This window comes from Haliotis cracherodii, unplaced genomic scaffold (assembly GCF_022045235.1).
Source record: "Haliotis cracherodii isolate W230 unplaced genomic scaffold, xgHalCrac1.p SCAF_37, whole genome shotgun sequence".
Taxonomy (NCBI): domain Eukaryota; kingdom Metazoa; phylum Mollusca; class Gastropoda; order Lepetellida; family Haliotidae; genus Haliotis; species Haliotis cracherodii.
In genome coordinates, this window is record NW_027266294.1 from 146,253 (window position 1) to 165,724 (window position 19,472).

Below are 19,472 nucleotides of genomic sequence, written 5' to 3' on the forward strand. Positions count from 1 at the left end.
GAGCATTTTTTAGTATTTGTCAGATAATGTGGTATAACAGTATTTTACATATATTGTCTTGCCAGGTTATTATGACAGATACATTCCTGCATCATACACTTACCTTAAACACCAATGATGACAACTTGGTAGCCGTACAGAGTACCAGTGCTGATACCAACATGGATGTAGCTGATGGTGTTCCAATTATCTTTTGTCATTTATCATGATTCATATAACAGTGTTAGTCTTAGTTTATGGTGTTATAACAGTATATTAAAACCTTGTCCTGTTTTGAAGTGGAATGATAGTATTTTACGTATGTTGTCGTGTTTTGGAGTGTTACATATCTCATCATGCCAGGTTATTTTGATAGATACAATCGTACATCGTACACCTTAAACACCAATGATGACAACTTGGTAGCCGTACAGAGTACCAGTGCTGATACCAACATGGATGTAGCTGATGGTGTTATAGAATATTGTTTTAAACCTCATTCACCTGTCATGAGTTTTAGATTCTCTGTTTGGTGTTGATGGTATATTACATTCCAGTCTGTTCGACATGTGTCATGTATCTTGAGATCAGTGGCTTTACAGCAATTCTCAATTGTGTTGTATTTCTGACGGTGTTACGAAATATCTTTTGTCATTTATCATGATTCATATGATAGGGTTTTTCATAGTTTGTAGTGTTATAACAGGATGTTACATGTCTTGTTCAGTTTTGGAGTGGTATTACAGTAAATTACATATCTTGTCTTGTTGTGCAGTGGTATGACAGTATTTGACATGTCTTGTCCTGTTTTGGAGGAGTATTACAGTATTTTACGTATATATTGTTGTGTTTTTCGATTGGTATTGCAGTGTTTTACGTACATTGTGTTTTGGAGCATTTTTTAGTATTTGTCAGATAATGTGGTATAACAGTATTTAACATATATTGTCTTGCCAGGTTATTATGACAGATACATTCCTGCATCATACACTTACCTTAAACACCAATGATGACAACTTGGTAGCCGTACAGAGTACCAGTGCTGATACCAACATGGATGTAGCTGATGGTGTTACAAATTATCTTTTGTCATTTATCATGATTCATATAACAGTGTTAGTCTTAGTTTATGGTGTTATAACAGTATATTAAAACCTTGTCCTGTTTTGAAGTGGTATGATAGTATTTTACGTATGTTGTCGTGTTTTGGAGTGTTACATATCTCGTCATGCCAGGTTATTTTGATAGATACAATCGTACATCGTACACCTTAAACACCAATGATGACAACTTGGTAGCCGTACAGAGTACCAGTGCTGATACCAACATGGATGTAGCTGATGGTGTTATAGAATATTGTTTTAAACCTCATTCACCTGTCATGATTTGTAGATTCTCTGTTTGGTGTTGATGGTATATTACATTCCAGTCTGTTCGACATGTGTCATGTATCTTGAGATCAGTGGCTTTACAGCAATTCTCAATTGTGTTGTATTTCTGACGGTGTTACGAAATATCTTTTGTCATTTATCATGATTCATATGATAGGGTTTTTCATAGTTTGTAGTGTTATAACAGGATGTTACATGTCTTGTTCAGTTTTGGAGTGGTATTACAGTAAATTACATATCTTGTCTTGTTGTGCAGTGGTATGACAGTATTTGACATGTCTTGTCCTGTTTTGGAGGAGTATTACAGTATTTTACGTATATATTGTTGTGTTTTTCGATTGGTATTGCAGTGTTTTACGTACATTGTGTTTTGGAGCATTTTTTAGTATTTGTCAGATAATGTGGTATAACAGTATTTTACATATATTGTCTTGCCAGGTTATTATGACAGATACATTCCTGCATCATTCACTTACCTTAAACACCAATGATGACAACTTGGTAGCCGTACAGAGTACCAGTGCTGATACCAACATGGATGTAGCTGATGGTGTTACAAATTATCTTTTGTCATTTATCATGATTCATATAACAGTGTTAGTCTTAGTTTATGGTGTTATAACAGTATATTAAAACCTTGTCCTGTTTTGAAGTGGAATGATAGTATTTTACGTATGTTGTCGTGTTTTGGAGTGTTACATATCTCATCATGCCAGGTTATTTTGATAGATACAATCGTACATCGTACACCTTAAACACCAATGATGACAACTTGGTAGCCGTACAGAGTACCAGTGCTGATACCAACATGGATGTAGCTGATGGTGTTATAGAATATTGTTTTAAACCTCATTCACCTGTCATGAGTTTTAGATTCTCTGTTTGGTGTTGATGGTATATTACATTCCAGTCTGTTCGACATGTGTCATGTATCTTGAGATCAGTGGCTTTACAGCAATTCTCAATTGTGTTGTATTTCTGACGGTGTTACGAAATATCTTTTGTCATTTATCATGATTCATATGATAGGGTTTTTCATAGTTTGTAGTGTTATAACAGGATGTTACATGTCTTGTTCAGTTTTGGAGTGGTATTACAGTAAATTACATATCTTGTCTTGTTGTGCAGTGGTATGACAGTATTTGACATGTCTTGTCCTGTTTTGGAGGAGTATTACAGTATTTTACGTATATATTGTTGTGTTTTTCGATTGGTATTGCAGTGTTTTACGTACATTGTGTTTTGGAGCATTTTTTAGTATTTGTCAGATAATGTGGTATAACAGTATTTAACATATATTGTCTTGCCAGGTTATTATGACAGATACATTCCTGCATCATACACTTACCTTAAACACCAATGATGACAACTTGGTAGCCGTACAGAGTACCAGTGCTGATACCAACATGGATGTAGCTGATGGTGTTACAAATTATCTTTTGTCATTTATCATGATTCATATAACAGTGTTAGTCTTAGTTTATGGTGTTATAACAGTATATTAAAACCTTGTCCTGTTTTGAAGTGGTATGATAGTATTTTACGTATGTTGTCGTGTTTTGGAGTGTTACATATCTCGTCATGCCAGGTTATTTTGATAGATACAATCGTACATCGTACACCTTAAACACCAATGATGACAACTTGGTAGCCGTACAGAGTACCAGTGCTGATACCAACATGGATGTAGCTGATGGTGTTATAGAATATTGTTTTAAACCTCATTCACCTGTCATGATTTGTAGATTCTCTGTTTGGTGTTGATGGTATATTACATTCCAGTCTGTTCGACATGTGTCATGTATCTTGAGATCAGTGGCTTTACAGCAATTCTCAATTGTGTTGTATTTCTGACGGTGTTACGAAATATCTTTTGTCATTTATCATGATTCATATGATAGGGTTTTTCATAGTTTGTAGTGTTATAACAGGATGTTACATGTCTTGTTCAGTTTTGGAGTGGTATTACAGTAAATTACATATCTTGTCTTGTTGTGCAGTGGTATGACAGTATTTGACATGTCTTGTCCTGTTTTGGAGGAGTATTACAGTATTTTACGTATATATTGTTGTGTTTTTCGATTGGTATTGCAGTGTTTTACGTACATTGTGTTTTGGAGCATTTTTTAGTATTTGTCAGATAATGTGGTATAACAGTATTTTACATATATTGTCTTGCCAGGTTATTATGACAGATACATTCCTGCATCATTCACTTACCTTAAACACCAATGATGACAACTTGGTAGCCGTACAGAGTACCAGTGCTGATACCAACATGGATGTAGCTGATGGTGTTACAAATTATCTTTTGTCATTTATCATGATTCATATAACAGTGTTAGTCTTAGTTTATGGTGTTATAACAGTATATTAAAACCTTGTCCTGTTTTGAAGTGGTATGATAGTATTTTACGTATGTTGTCGTGTTTTGGAGTGTTACATATCTCGTCATGCCAGGTTATTTTGATAGATACAATCGTACATCGTACACCTTAAACACCAATGATGACAACTTGGTAGCCGTACAGAGTACCAGTGCTGATACCAACATGGATGTAGCTGATGGTGTTATAGAATATTGTTTTAAACCTCATTCACCTGTCATGATTTGTAGATTCTCTGTTTGGTGTTGATGGTATATTACATTCCAGTCTGTTCGACATGTGTCATATATAGAGGTTATCATGCGAGTGTGTTTGGGGATGGTAAATATCCTGCATTAGGAATAAACATTGTATTTAGCGAGCCTTGGCGAGCTAAATACATAGTGTTTATTCCTAATGCAGGATATTTACCATCCCCAAACACACAAGGGTGATAACCTCTTTATCATATAATGTCATTCGTTAATTCTGTGCTTCAAAATCGCTTTCCCTCTCTCACAAACAATACCGAAACATGGCAAGTTTTCCTGGAATGCGCGCATTAATATTTATTACGTCTGAGGGTAAGTGATGTGTCAGTCGGACAGTGACAGTAGCCAATATAGTTCCAACTGAAATCTCTTTCTTATACAGTGTTGAAGCAATATATACGCAATGGGTGTTTTTAATTGCCTTTCGCGGCAATCCATCGGTCTGTCTGCTAGAGTAACTGCCCTTTGTCAGAGGGAAGCTACTCTAATCCTAGTCTATGAGACGTTACAGCCACGGTCAGACGTTGTTGACAGTCGGTCTGTCCTGTCATAACGTTAAGAAGTGTAGTCAGATGTACACACAGCGACAAAACGAAACAAGGTAACAATTTAAACATATTTCGGCTAAACTATTTTAATTTGTGGAGAAGGTTTCAAGCCGTAGAGGTCTACAAGCACAGATATGGCTACTGACCCCGCTTGGCTAGGCCTCGTGCCCTCGCAAAATTGTTTCGAAATTTATATCTTCAAAGTTGCCAAAACTTATAAAATGCCTTAGCTACGTCACAGTTAGACACTGATTTTCAGTATATTAGACTGTTCTTTTGATAATGAAAGCAATTATCTCCGTAGTTTATCTAGATTCCCGATGGTTAATTCTGACTCGATCGCCAAATGACGAGGGCAACGCCATGTTTGTTTATAAACAGTGAAAGGAGTCCCTACTTGACCTTTGATATTTGCATCTCTATCCGCATATGACCCCAACGGATATCGTTTTTATCCGTTGGCTTTATCCTGCCGAAGACCTACCCATTATATGATAAATCTTGAGATCAGTGGCTTTACAGCAATTCTCAATTGTGTTGTATTTCTGACGGTGTTACGAAATATCTTTTGTCATTTATCATGATTCATATAATAGTGTTTTTCATAGTTTATAGTGTTATAACAGGATGTTACATGTCTTGTTCAGTTTTGGAGTGGTATTACAGTAAATTACATATCTTGTCTTGTTGTGCAGTGGTATGACAGTATTTTACATGTCTTGTCCCGTTTTGGAGGAGTATTACAGTATTTTACGTATATATTGTTGTGTTTTTCGATTGGTATTGCAGTGTCTTACGTACATTGTGTTTTGGAGCATTTTTTAGTATTTGTCAGATAATGTGGTATAACAGTATTTTACATATATTGTCTTGCCAGGTTATTATGACAGAGACATTCCTGCATCATACACTTACCTTAAACACCAATGATGACAACTTGGTAGCCGTACAGAGTACCAGTGCTGATACCAACATGGATGTAGCTGATGGTGTTACAAATTATCTTTTGTCATTTATCATGATTCATATAACAGTGTTAGTCTTAGTTTATGGTGTTATAACAGTATATTAAAACCTTGTCCTGTTTTGAAGTGGTATGATAGTATTTTACGTATGTTGTCGTGTTTTGGAGTGTTACATATCTCGTCATGCCAGGTTATTTTGATAGATACAATCGTACATCGTACACCTTAAACACCAATGATGACAACTTGGTAGCCGTACAGAGTACCAGTGCTGATACCAACATGGATGTAGCTGATGGTGTTATAGAATATTGTTTTAAACCTCATTCACCTGTCATGATTTGTAGATTCTCTGTTTGGTGTTGATGGTATATTACATTCCAGTCTGTTCGACATGTATATAGAGGTTATCATGCGAGTGTGTTTGGGGATGGTAAATATCCTGCATTAGGAATAAACATTGTATTTAGCGAGCCTTGGCGAGCTAAATACATAGTGTTTATTCCTAATGCAGGATATTTACCATCCCCAAACACACAAGGGTGATAACCTCTTTATCATATAATGTCATTCGTTAATTCTGTGCTTCAAAATCGCTTTCCCTCTCTCACAAACAATACCGAAACATGGCAAGTTTTCCTGGAATGCGCGCATTAATATTTATTACGTCTGAGGGTAAGTGATGTGTCAGTCGGACAGTGACAGTAGCCAATATAGTTCCAACTGAAATCTCTTTCTTATACAGTGTTGAAGCAATATATACGCAATGGGTGTTTTTAATTGCCTTTCGCGGCAATCCATCGGTCTGTCTGCTAGAGTAACTGCCCTTTGTCAGAGGGAAGCTACTCTAATCCTAGTCTATGAGACGTTACAGCCACGGTCAGACGTTGTTGACAGTCGGTCTGTCCTGTCATAACGTTAAGAAGTGTAGTCAGATGTACACACAGCGACAAAACGAAACAAGGTAACAATTTAAACATATTTCGGCTAAACTATTTTAATTTGTGGAGAAAGGTTCAAGCCGCAGAGGTCTACAAGCACAGATATGGCTACTGACCCCGCTTGGCTAGGCCTCGTGCCCTCGCAAAATTGTTTCGAAATTTATATCTTCAAAGTTGCCAAAACTTATAAAATGCCTTAGTTACGTCACAGTTAGACACTGATTTTCAGTATATTAGACTGTTCTTTTGATAATGAAAGCAATTATCTCCGTAGTTTATCTAGATTCCCGATGGTTAATTCTGACTCGATCGCCAAATGACGAGGGCGACGCCATGTTTGTTCATAAACAGTGAAAGAAATCCCTACTTGACCTTTGATATTTGCATCTCTATCCGCATATGACCCCAACGGATATCGTTTTTATCCGTTGGCTTTATCCTGCCGAGAAACCTACCCATTATATGATAAATCTTGAGATCAGTGGCTTTACAGCAATTCTCAATTGTGTTGTATTTCTGACGGTGTTACGAAATATCTTTTGTCATTTATCATGATTCATATAATAGTGTTTTTCATAGTTTATAGTGTTATAACAGGATGTTACATGTCTTGTTCAGTTTTGGAGTGGTATTACAGTAAATTACATATCTTGTCTTGTTGTGCAGTGGTATGACAAAATTTCTTGTCCTGTTTTGGAGGAATATTACAGTATTTTACGTATATATTGTTGTGTTTTTCGATTGGTATTGCAGTGTCTTACGTACATTGTGTTTTGGAGCATTTTTTTAGTATTTGTCAGATAATGTCATGTTTTGGAGTGGTATAACAGTATTTGTCCCCCACCCCGCGAAAGCGGGGAGCTGGGGGTGGGGGGCATAGTATTCATGACCGTCCGTACGTCCGTCCGTCCGTACGTCCCACCTGTTTGTTGCCACGATATCTCAAGAACTAAACACTGGATTGTCTTCATATTTGGAACTATGGTGTATATACAGACTCCGTAGACACCAGTCGGTTTTGGTGACCTTGACCCCATTTTCCAGGTCACAGCAGGCAAATCTGCTTTTGGAGTTGGAAAACGGTGTTGCCGCGATATCTCAAGAACTATTTGCTGAATGTCTTCATATTTGGAACTGTGGTGTATATACAGACTTCGCAGACACCAGTCGGTTTTGGTGACCTTGACCCTATTTTCAAGGTCACAGCAGGCAAATCTGCTTTTGGAGTTGGAAAACGGTGTTGCCGCAATATCTCAAGAACTAAACACTGGATTGTCTTCATATTTGGTACTCTGGTGTATATACAGGCTTCGCAGACACCAGTCGATTTTGGTGACCTTAACTTAATTTTCAAGGTAACAGCAGGGAAATCTGTTATTCGAGATGGAAAACAGTGTTGCTGCGATATCTCAAGAACTAATTTCTGGATTCCTTCATGTTTGATGATCAGACATGTCTCTATATGAGCAGCAATGAGCCGATTTGATTTGCAGGAATTTGGGTAATTATTTCTAATGGTACGACAAATAGTTCCATAGAGGTATCTAACACAGAAAATAATATTATTCAAAAGGAATAAAATATTTGGAAAAAAAACACATATCCCATAAGGCGGCGGGGGACATTTGGTCACTTTGTGACAAATACTTGTTTACATATATTGTCTTGCCAGGTTATTGTGACAGATACATTCCTGCATCATACACTTACCTTGAACACCAATGATGACAACTTGGTAGCCGTACAGAGTACCAGTGCTGATACCAACATGGATGTAGCTGATGGTGATAAAAAAGGTGTTTATAGTGAATGATTAATGAAGTGAAAGCCAGTTTGATAAGACCATTGTTACCTCTGTCTTGTTTGTTTCAGAATGAGGTGAACGCGATCAAGTGGGACCCCCAAGGGCAGCTGCTGGCGTCGTGTTCGGATGATATGACATTAAAAGTGAGAACATGTTCACCATGTTGGTAGCAGGCCGTGCTTGCACACACTCCTGTTTGTGGTAGGAGTGGACTGAACCAATACCCACCGCTTGTTGTGGGAGTGGACTGAACCAGTACCCACTGCTGGTGGTTGGAGTCGAATGAACCAGTACCCACTGCTTGTGTTGGGAGTGGACTGAACCAGTACCCACTGCTTGTGGTGGGAGTGGACTGAACCAGTACCCAATGCTTGTGGGTGTGGACTGAACCAATACACACTGCTTGTGGGAGTGGACTGAACCAGTACCCACTGCTTGTGGAAGTCGACTGAACCAGTACTCACTGCTTGTGGAAGTCGACTGAACCACTACTCACTGCTTGTGGAAGTCGACTGAACCAGTACCCACTGCTGGTGGTGGGTGTGGAGTGAACCAGTACCCACTGCTGGTGGTGGGAGTGGACTGAACCAGTACCCACTGCTGGTGGTAGGAGTGGACTGAACCAATACTCACTGCTTGTGGGAGTGGACTGAACCAGTACCCACTGCTTGTGGAAGTCGACTGAACCAGTACTTACTGCTTGTGGAAGTCGACTGAACCAGTACCCACTGCTTGTGGTAGGAGTGGACTGAACCAATACTCACTGCTTGTGGGAGTGGACTGAACCAGTACTCACTGCTTGTGGGAGTGGACTGAACCAGTACCCACTGCTTGTGGAAGTCTACTAAACCAGTACTCACTGCTTGTGGAAGTGGACTGAACCAGTACCCACTGCTTGTGGTAGGAGTGGACTGAACCAATACTCACTGCTTGTGGGAGTGGACTGAACCAGTACTCACTGCTTGTGGAAGTCGACTCAACCAGTACTCACTGCTTGTGGAAGTCGACTCAACCAGTACTCAATGCTTGTGGAAGTGGACTGAACCAGTACCCACTGCTTGTGGTGAGAGTGGACTGAACCAGTACCCACTGCTTGTGGTGGGAGTGGACTGAACCAGTACCCACTGCTTGTGGTGTGAGTGGAGTGAACCAGTACCCACTGCTGGTGGTAGGAGTGGACTGAACCAGTACCCACTGCTTGTGGTGGGAGTGGACTGAACCAGTACCCACTGCTTGTGGTGGGAGTGGACTGAACCAGTACCCACTGCTTGTGGTGGGAGTGGAGTGAACCAGTACCCACTGCTGGTGGTAGGAGTGGACTGAACCAGTACACACTGCTTGTGTTGGGAGTGGACTGAACCAGTACCCACTGCTTGTGTTGGGAGTGGACTGAACCAGTACCCACTGCTGGTGGTAGGAGTGGACTGAACCAGTACCCACTGCTTGTAGCTGGAGTGGACTGAACCAGTACCCACTGCTTGTAGTTGGAGTTTGACAACAAATATGGTTGTGTTCTGTTGCAGATCTGGAGTATGAAGCAGGACACGTGTGTGTATGATTTACAAGCTCACAACAAGGAGATCTACACGATCAAGTGGAGTCCCACAGGACCAGGCACCAACAACCCCAGTGCTCCGTTAATCTTAGCCAGGTGAGTGAACCAACCACCCTAGTGCTCCGTTAATCTTAGCCAGGTGAGTGATCATGTTTTCACTTGACACCTTCGTGATTATTTAATCTGTTTTCATTAAGACAGATTCAAATAATCACCATTGGGGAAAACATATTTAGTATTCCTCCTTAATGATCGCGAGAATATTTGACATGGCAACTAAAGACCAGACTGAGACAAACACTTATGAACAGTGAGACTGGTCAAGGGGAGATAATCCTGACAGGTTAAGTCTGTAAGACGTTTTGCCCAGTGCTGACAACTTGGTAGCCGTACAGAGTGCCAGTGCTAATGTACATGGATGTAGCTGAGGGGGGCAGTTGTAGTTAGGGTTTTGTAGATGCCTCTTAAGTTGTCTTCCCAGTCTCTCTGGAGTATCAATAGTTTGCCTTTTTTAAGTTTGCAATGTTGGTCACTATGGAGGTGGTGGATTTCGTTTCCGTAGCACAATTTGAAAACTGTCAAATACTTTTCATCCAAACCTGTTACATGTATTAACCAAGGGCTGAAGTGATGTCTTTTGCTATTTAGGTCATTTGAAAATTTCGGAAAGAAACTTGTGATTGAGTCGCCACCCTTGGCAACTGGGATTTCCCACACAGTAAAAATGAAAAGGTGAAGTCCAATGTAGCCCAATCAAAGTTGGTACCTTGTGGATGCCCATGCTGACTGTCCTCTGTGTGTCTGTTCCAGTGCTTCGTTTGACTCGACAGTGCGGTTATGGGAGGTGGATCGAGGCACATGTCTCCACACCCTGACTCAGCACCAGGAGCCTGTCTACAGCGTGGCCTTCAGTCCAGACGGCAGGTACCTGGCCAGCGGATCCTTCGACAAGTGTGTTCACATATGGAATGTGCAGGTAGGTACTCCCCTCTCTGGCAGTCGGTCAGAACATCAGGCTAAATGGATCGGTGGTCAGGCTCAGTAACTTGTTTAATTGCATGTCGTTATATCCCAATTGTGTAGATCGAGGCTCATGATGACAATCACTGGACTGTCTGGTCAAACTCAATTATTTACAGACCGCCGTCATATAGCTGGAATATTGCTGAGTGTAGCCTGGAGCAAAGCCTGCGATGCCCAGGTACTTTGCCAGTCTCTGTCTATATTGCCGCAGGGGGGAAGGGTGGCCCAGCCGTCTAAAGCGCAGCGATTCGCTGTGCAGAGTTGCAGAGAAACCTGTAATTGTGGGTTCTAATCCTGGTTCGCCCCGATTATGTTTCTAGGTTTGTCAGCACCATACCCGTGCTCGTGGGCGTCACTGAACTGGTAAACGTCTGAGACCTGCATCACTTTGGGCTTTCCTCCGACATTAACCTGACACGCCGCGATATAACTGGAATACTCTTTAAAGCGGCGTTAATCCCAACGCACTCACTCACTCACTCACTCACTCACTATATTGCAACAGAGAGTTATGTGTTCTGTTATCAAGTGATCAACTATTTGTGTACGAGCGGGCTCACTGTAATATTCCTGGATGTGGAGGCTAGTGGACAGGCCTATATGATGGAAGACAATCCTTTGTATCTTTTAGTCCTATCTGTACAGTGTTCAATAACTTGAAATAACACCAATGATGACAACTTGGTAGCCGTACAGAGTACCAGTGCTGATACCAACATGGATGTAGCTGATGGTGTTGTAATGAGATCATATAGATGAACCATGAACCTGTGTTTCAACTCTAATGCTCAACTATTTTATTACAGAACGGCACACTAGTAAATAGTTATCGAGGAACAGGGGGAATATTTGAGGTTTGCTGGAATCACCGAGGAGACAAAGTTGGTGCTAGTGCATCAGATGGCTCAGTAAGTAGACTGTCTTTAATTCTTGTACACCTTGATGGCAGAAAAATATTATTTTTGTGCAAAATATTTGAACAAGGTGTCTTAGATGTCAGCTTTGTGCAGAATAAATTGGTGTGCTGTAGTGCTAGACAGTGTATTGTCAGTCAGAGTGGTGGGACGATACACCGGTGTGCTGTAGTGCTAGACTGTGTATTGTCAGTCAGAGTGGTGGGAGGAGACACCGGTGTGCTGTAGTGCTAGACCGTGTATTGTCAGTCAGAGTGGTGGGACAAGACACCGGTGTGCTGTAGTGCTAGACTGTGTATTGTCAGTCAGAGTGATGGGACGATACACTGGTGTGCTGTAGTGCTAGACTGTGTATTGTCAGTCAGGGTGGTGGGATGAGACACCGGTGTGCTGTAGTGCTAGACTGTGTATTGTCAGTCAGTCATGGGATGAGACACCGGTGTGCTGTAGTGCTAGACTGTGTATTGTCAGTCAGGGTGGTGGGCGATACACCGGTGTGCTGTAGTACTAGACTGTGTATTGTCAGTCAGGGTGGTGGGCGATACACGGTTGTGCTGTAGTACTAGACTGTGTATTGTCAGTCAGGGTGGTGGGAGGAGACACTGGTGTGCTGTAGTGCTAGACTGTGTATTGTCAGTCAGGGTGGTGGGAGGAGACACCGGTGTGCTGTAGTGCTAGACTGTGTATTGTCAGTCAGTCATGGGACGAGACACCGGTGTGCTGTAGTGCTAGACTGTGTATTGTCAGTCAGGGTGGTGGGACGAGACACCGGTGGGCTGTAGTGCTAGTGGACACCAGAAAAAGGCTTCACGCATTGTTCCCATGTCGGGATTCGAACCAGGGTCTTTGGTGTGACTCGCAAACGCTTTAACCACTAGGCTACCCGACCTCCCCGTGTTGTGTCAATCGTGGGACGATACACCGGTTTCATCATGATGTTCTTCCCGAGTATCGGTCAATGTCACCCACTGAGTAAAAAATATCAAATCTGACCGTAAATGTTAAACCCCACAAACACTAAGAAGTGTGAACGTAAATACTTTCTTCCACTGTGCCATAGCTGACACTGACACACACTCTACTGAATAGCAAGCCTTATCAATGCAATGGGTATAGTTATCTCCCTTATACTGCTTGTGCTAAGTCGAACAATATGATTGCAGTTATACTGCAGATTTTTGTACAAAATGTTATGAAATGTGTGCATGCGTGGAAAATAGTGGGGTTTAACATGTATGTTCCATCAATATTTTATGTTTTGACCTTGTTTAGCCATACTCATTATTTCTCTAAAAAAGTGTTTTTTCATCTGTGAACATCTTTATCATAGCAAAGCATTTGCGGGGGTATTAAAATGGACACCGTCTGTCAAGATGTCGTTTCCAAAGCAGATCTTAGAATCTTTCTTCAAGAAATTTGGTACCTAGATAGGTCTAGTGGCTAACTGGTGCCTTTTGATAGCTTGGAATTTAAAAAAAAATACTTTTCAAGTTTCTGTTGAGTCAACTTTGACTGAAAATGATGGTTGTGCTTGTTTAAGTAGCATTGAGAATATGTGAGCAATGTGATTTAAATGTGATTGAAGATGAGTTTCATTTTCTGTTAGTTTGTCCAAAATACGACCACCTTAGAAGAAAATATATTGATCTGCCTGGTTATGTACATCCCACTATACAAAGATTTACAACGATCATGTCAACAACTGATAAAGATACTCTAAAAAATCTATCAATGTTCATTTATCATGCTATGTTAATTAGAATATGACCTGTTAAACGGACCTGTAACCACTCCCGAAAACAGATTTGTACTATGGGCCTGAGGCCTTTCAGTATGGAATAAAACTTATCCTATCCTAAGTAGCATCTCTTGAAAACCGTACTTAAGTAAACTTGGTACATTGATAGGCCTAGAGGTGAACTGGTGCCTTATAGTAGTTTGCTTTTTTTTTCTACATTTATTTTTCAAGTTTCCATGGCAACAACTTAGGGGTAGTGCTTGTTTTTCAGAGCAGATCTTGTACAATATTTCTTCACCAAACTTGACACAAAGATAGGTCACTAAATAGGTCCCATTATTTGTGTTGCAGGTGTTTGTACTCGACTTGAGGAAGTAGACTGGAAGGGAGAACCATGTGATTAGCTACCATCTTTACAGTGCCATTATGGCAGCAGTGGGAAGGAGAGGGAGAAGGATGGCGCCACCACGGACCGATGACTCACTGACTGCTTACTGGGGAGTGGGACAAGAAGAAGCCTGCTGGGACTGGCCGAGGAGGACACCAGGTGCTCAACAGGCTTGTGTGGTGTCCAGGGGACCGGGACGTGTCACGTGATGATCACTTGTTTGCTTCCACTTGGCGCACGGCAGCTTTACCCTGACAATGTCCAGTGACCTTGGTGGATGTGAGCGAAAAGCTGAAGCCATTGTCTTCCCTGGTGCCAGGTGATGTCCGGGAGTGACTGACGGCTGTGACATCCCAGGTGACGTCCGGGAGTGACTGACGGCTGTGACATCCCAGGTGACGTCCGGGAGTGACTGACGGCTGTGGCTGTGGCTGTGGCATCCCAGGACAGACTGACTTCCGCGGCATCCAAGGACAGACTGTCCAAGGGGCTGATGATTCCCTTCCTATAGAACAGCATCCATTCCCACCATTGAATCCTTCAAAGTGCTGTTGACATTGTTAGTTGAGTCCCAGGAAGTAGCAGTCTGACCGCCCCGACGTACGTCAACAGAGGTTAGCTAGCTCCAACACTGGGCTTCCTTTCTTTCCATTCAGTTTTCACAATGGAGCCCCAGACAGTGTTACATTGACAAGTGCTTAAAGCCTGGCTATGTGTGCGAGGAGCGTGTGTGAGAGTGAGCGTGTGAGAGGATGGTGTGAGATAGGCAACTGTACACTGCCTAACTGTGGGCTTCTGCATGAGTTGCCTATCTCTGGACGTCCTCACTTGCTTCATGAGCAGCTTTCATCATCATCTTCATCTTCACCAGAGATCCTCATTTATTCAAGCATCACAGAAACCTACTATGTTCTGATTCTCATCACCTGTTCTGTTGCATTTAGAGTTGCCTCCACACATGTTCCACCTTAGTGCTCGTTGTTTTCAGTACCGGCTTGTCAAACAATCATGCTGTTCTCATCCCCCCACTTTCTGCTACAGAATTTACAACTGATTCTTGAACATATTTCAGACAAATGACATTATTTTGATGGATGTAAAACAGATGAGATTGTTTGTGACTGGGTGAGAGCTCCGTGTGGGTTTTCTAGGTTTTCGTTTAGATCTCCGAGTGTTGGGTGGGTTTGGTTTTATGCCGCTTTTAGTAATATTCCAGCAACATCAGGGCGGGGGACACCAGAAATGGGCTTCACACATTGTGCCCATGTCTGGAATCGAAACCAGGGTCTTCGGCATGACGACTGAACGCTTAAGCCACTAGGCTACCCCAGCGCCCCGGGTGGCAGATAACCCCTGCCTGGCACTGTGTACTGCATCAACCTCCATTAATGAAGATGCCACACTCAATGGAACATAAGGGGTTTGGAATACAAGATTCCCCCTGATTTTGATTCGTGAATTGTCAGCACCGTACCAGTGCTCTTGGCGGTTTCACAAGAGTCACCTATGACCTGTTACTCTCGGGAGTTCCCTGAGGTGATCCTCTGGGGTCTTCCTATGAGGTCTTCCTCTAGGGGTTTCCTCCAGGGTCTTCGGGGCTGTTCCTCTGAGGTGTTCCTTGGGACTGTTCCTCAGGGTCTTCATCTGGGGTGTTCCTCTGGGGTGTTCCTTCAGGGTCTTCCTTCGTGGTTTTCCTCAGGGCTGCTCCTCAGGGGTCTTCCTCTGGGATGCTCCCCGGGGTGGTCCTCACACATTAAGCTGACAGATATTACTGAAATACTAGTCAAAGCGGTGTGAAACCCAGCTCACTCACTCACTCACTCCACTGAGGCATCTTCTGCAGTTACCATTGACAATACGAGTGGATACCTGAAGCTGATGTTACAGAATATGTTCTAAGTTATGTCCAGTTATTTGTGTTCATAGATGTGAAGACGCATTGATAACAGCTTCTGTTCTCATCTGGAGTTCCAGATTAAGCTGTAACCCTGCAAACATCAGTGCTGTAATTTGGAAGTTAACAAGATTTTGTATTTGAAATCTTTCTTTACTGTTACAATTATGTATTCCATTGTTCTCATGGCAAGTTTGTTTCCTAGCAAGTAGGAATTGTTTAAAATGGTTATTTCTCGTATCATGTTATTTTCAGTCAATCATGAGTGATTTGTAAATTGTAAATATTACAACTAATTGTAAATTCTAATTTGATGTTTATTTTCATTGGAAACAGATGCAGAGAGATGAACTTTATATCATCTGATTTTAGATAGTTTTAAAACTTCAAGTAATCTTTTAATTCTTATGTGACATGACAGGTGACTGTAGAAATGTACATATAAGAATCATGTTTGAGAATAATGACAGCCTGATTGCTTTGTAGTTCATGTTATTATCTTCACTAACATTTCTTATTTTGATTAGATGTGGTAACTTCTGAATTGTAAACTCGAGCTTTTGGGTTCTGAAGTCATGCCAAGATACCAAAGTATGTTTGTTGCTAGGCGCTGATCGACTGAAGTGGCTGTAGCTAGTGATGGATCTGTTACCAGCTGTAGGGGCCCCCCACCAAACAAGCCTTCTTGTACTAATTATATAGTAAATGTGTTAATTTGATTTTGATATCTGTAGTTTGTGCTGTGTGATGCCGCCGCCGCCGCCTTTGTGGTACCGTTTCCTCTGTTTATGTATTGGTCCACTGTTACCATGGTTACCCATGCAGTGTTACTGTGTAAGCCTCTGAGAAGTGGCTTGGCTTCACATCTGTGCATTCATCAACCTATATGGAGGGTAGGGGTGTAAATATGTGGTCATACAGTTGCAGGTACATGGTGACCAATAGCTGTATCTTCATTCATCTTGTACTTAATTGTTTTCTTTGAAAACCTCATCAAAATCTGCTTGTGATTATAATTTAAGAATTGTCACTTCAGAAATGTCTTTTAAAATGAATCTGTGCAGTTGGGTCCATGTATCTGAGTGTGTAAGCCAGAGTAAGAATATAGTGAAAAAATAATTAAAAATTGAAATGTTTTAAGTTGATGTTTTGCTATCCCTCAAAATGTTTCATTTTTTAGTCTGAGGCAAGGTGTAATGTCCAGTACTCAGTTGGTGTATTTCTCTTGTATAGAGTGACCAGGGTCATGGTCGTCCCTGTTGTCTGAGAAAATTTGCTGTGGATAGTTGCTTCCCTTTGGTCCCCCAGGATCCTATGCTTGTTGGCTTGAATCCCAGTTTGCCCCTAATGGAAGCGTATTACTTTGAAATTTTCAACCTTCAAATGACAAGCTTCAACGATGACACATGGCATACTGCGAGAAATGTGGATGGACACATAGGTTAGGATGTAGGAAAATTTGTTTTTTAATCTTATCTGTCTCTTGCCCTCTTGAGTTCACATAACGCTCTGCATTTACACATCCTGGGAGTCACTTCCGAAACACAATAGTGCTACTACATCTCATAGCCACATGCAATCATCATCAACTTTGCGTCTCAATGCTTTCATTTCTCAACTAAACATGTTCTATGACAATTCATGCACACAGCAAGAACCAACTTCTCACATCCCCATGCAGTCATCATCTTAAACTTGTGTCTCACAAGGCAGTCCTAGCTGAGCACGTTCTGAAGCTGTCGATGTGCACCAGCCGAACATGTTCTATAGCTGTCCATGTGCACCAGCAGAACACATTCTGTAGCTGTCCATGTGCACCAGCTGAACACGTTCTGTAGCTGCCGATGTGCACCAGCTGAACACATTCTGTAGCTGTCCATGTGCACCAGCAGAACACGTTCTGTAGCCTTCCATGTGCACCAGCTGAACACGTTCTGTAGCTGTCCATGTGCACCAGCTGAACACATTCTGTAGCTGCCGATGTGCACCAGCTGAACACATTCTGTAGCTGTCCATGTGCACCAGCTGAACACGTTCTGTAGCTGTCCATGTGCACCAGCTGAACACGTTCTGTAGCTGTCCATGTGCACCAGCTGAACACGTTCTGTAGCTGCCGATGTGCATCAGCTGAACACGTTCTGTAGCTGCTGATGTGCAGTGGTAACCCTCTTCTCACATCTCTAAGATAATACACTCCAGACTGCTGCCCCCCACACACAGATTCTCGTCCGTGCCTACTGCTCTGCTCAATCTGTATCATTGTAAGTAAACATTATAGGGCATTCCATTGTAATTATCAGAGTAAAATCAAATTATAGTATCTGCTGTAGTGTGAGAATGAAGATGTCGGAGTCCGTGTTACCACCCCCAGCCCTTGTAGCCATTACCTGCATTACAGCTGACCTTTTCTATACAGCAGAGAGTTGAAATAAGTTCATGATCAGTAGACATTCACCTGAACAGTTTCCTCCCTTAGTTCACAAGCTGATGATGTGGAAGGTTTTTATTATTCAGATGTACATGAAGGCAATGTGTTCTGAACAGCACAGATGTGGCCCTTTTCACTTGATCATTTCCTGTGAACATAATCCTTACGAAATAGTACATATTGTTGGAGGAAAGTTTAAGCAGGGGTTGTATTATGATTTTGTCATTGGTTTGCTGGAGTAAAATCATCACCGAATCTTTTCCCTTCAGTTTAATTAGTAATGTGTCAGTGATGAGCTGGTGTTTCCATCTTTAGGCAACATCTCATTCTCACATTAAGCTTTAGGGTGTGGCTGTGGTCTGATTGTACAGGGGCTGTCTCACACTGTACGGTGTGTCTTGCGCTGTTGGGTGCATCTCTCACTGTCAGGTGCATCTCTCACTGTCAGGTGCATCTCTCACTGTACGGTGCGTCTCACTGTTGAATGTCTTGTAATGAAGGATGCCTCTCACATTGTAGGACGTGTCTTGTACAATTTGTCTTGATGTACAATTACTGTTGATGCATCTGACTTCAGGATGCCTCTCACGTTATATGGTGGGTCTAAATGGGTTGTACACAGACAGGGGTTGTAGGGGTTTGGTGTGTACACAGGTAGGGGGATGTAGGGGTATGGTGTGTACACAGGTAGGGGGATGTAGGGGTTTGGTGTGTACACAGGTAGGGGGGTGTAGGGGTATGGTGTGTACACAGATAGGGGGGTGTAGGGGTACGGTGTGTACACAGGTAGGGGGGTGTAGGGGTATGGTGTGTACACAGATAGGGGGGTGTAGGGGTATGGTGTGTACACAGATAGGGGGGTGAAGGGGTATGGTGTGTACACAGATAGTGGGGTGTAGGGGTACGGTGTGTACAGATAGGGGGGTGAAGGGGTATGGTGTGTACACGGATAGTGGGGTGTAGGGGTATGGTGTGTACACAGGTAGGGGGATGTAGGGGTATGGTGTGTACACAGGTAGGGGGGTGTAGGGGTATGGTGTGTACACAGATAGGGGGGGTGTAGGGGTATGGTGTGTACACAGATAGGGGGGTGTAGGGGTATGGTGTGTACACAGGTAGTGGGATGTATGGGTATGGTATGTACACAGATAGGGGGGTGTAGGGGTATGGTGTGTACACAGATAGGGGGATGTATGGGTATGGTATGTACACAGATAGGGAGGTGTAGGGGTATGGTATGTACACAGGTAGGGGGGTGTAGGGGTA

General features: G+C 42.1%; 1 protein-coding gene across 1 annotated transcript in view; it reads left to right on the top strand.

Annotated features, from left to right (window-relative positions):
• Positions 1-18,578, top strand: part of LOC139477868 (F-box-like/WD repeat-containing protein TBL1XR1) — a 63,911-nt gene extending 45,333 nt beyond the window's left edge. The window contains exons 11-15 of the mRNA XM_071260303.1: positions 8,335-8,409; positions 9,790-9,917; positions 10,632-10,797; positions 11,651-11,752; positions 13,848-18,578. Coding sequence (XP_071116404.1) covers positions 8,335-8,409; positions 9,790-9,917; positions 10,632-10,797; positions 11,651-11,752; positions 13,848-13,874 — 498 coding nt within the window. The 3' untranslated portion in view covers positions 13,875-18,578. The remainder of the gene's footprint in view (positions 1-8,334; positions 8,410-9,789; positions 9,918-10,631; positions 10,798-11,650; positions 11,753-13,847) is intronic.
• The last annotated feature ends 894 nt before the right edge of the window (positions 18,579-19,472 follow it).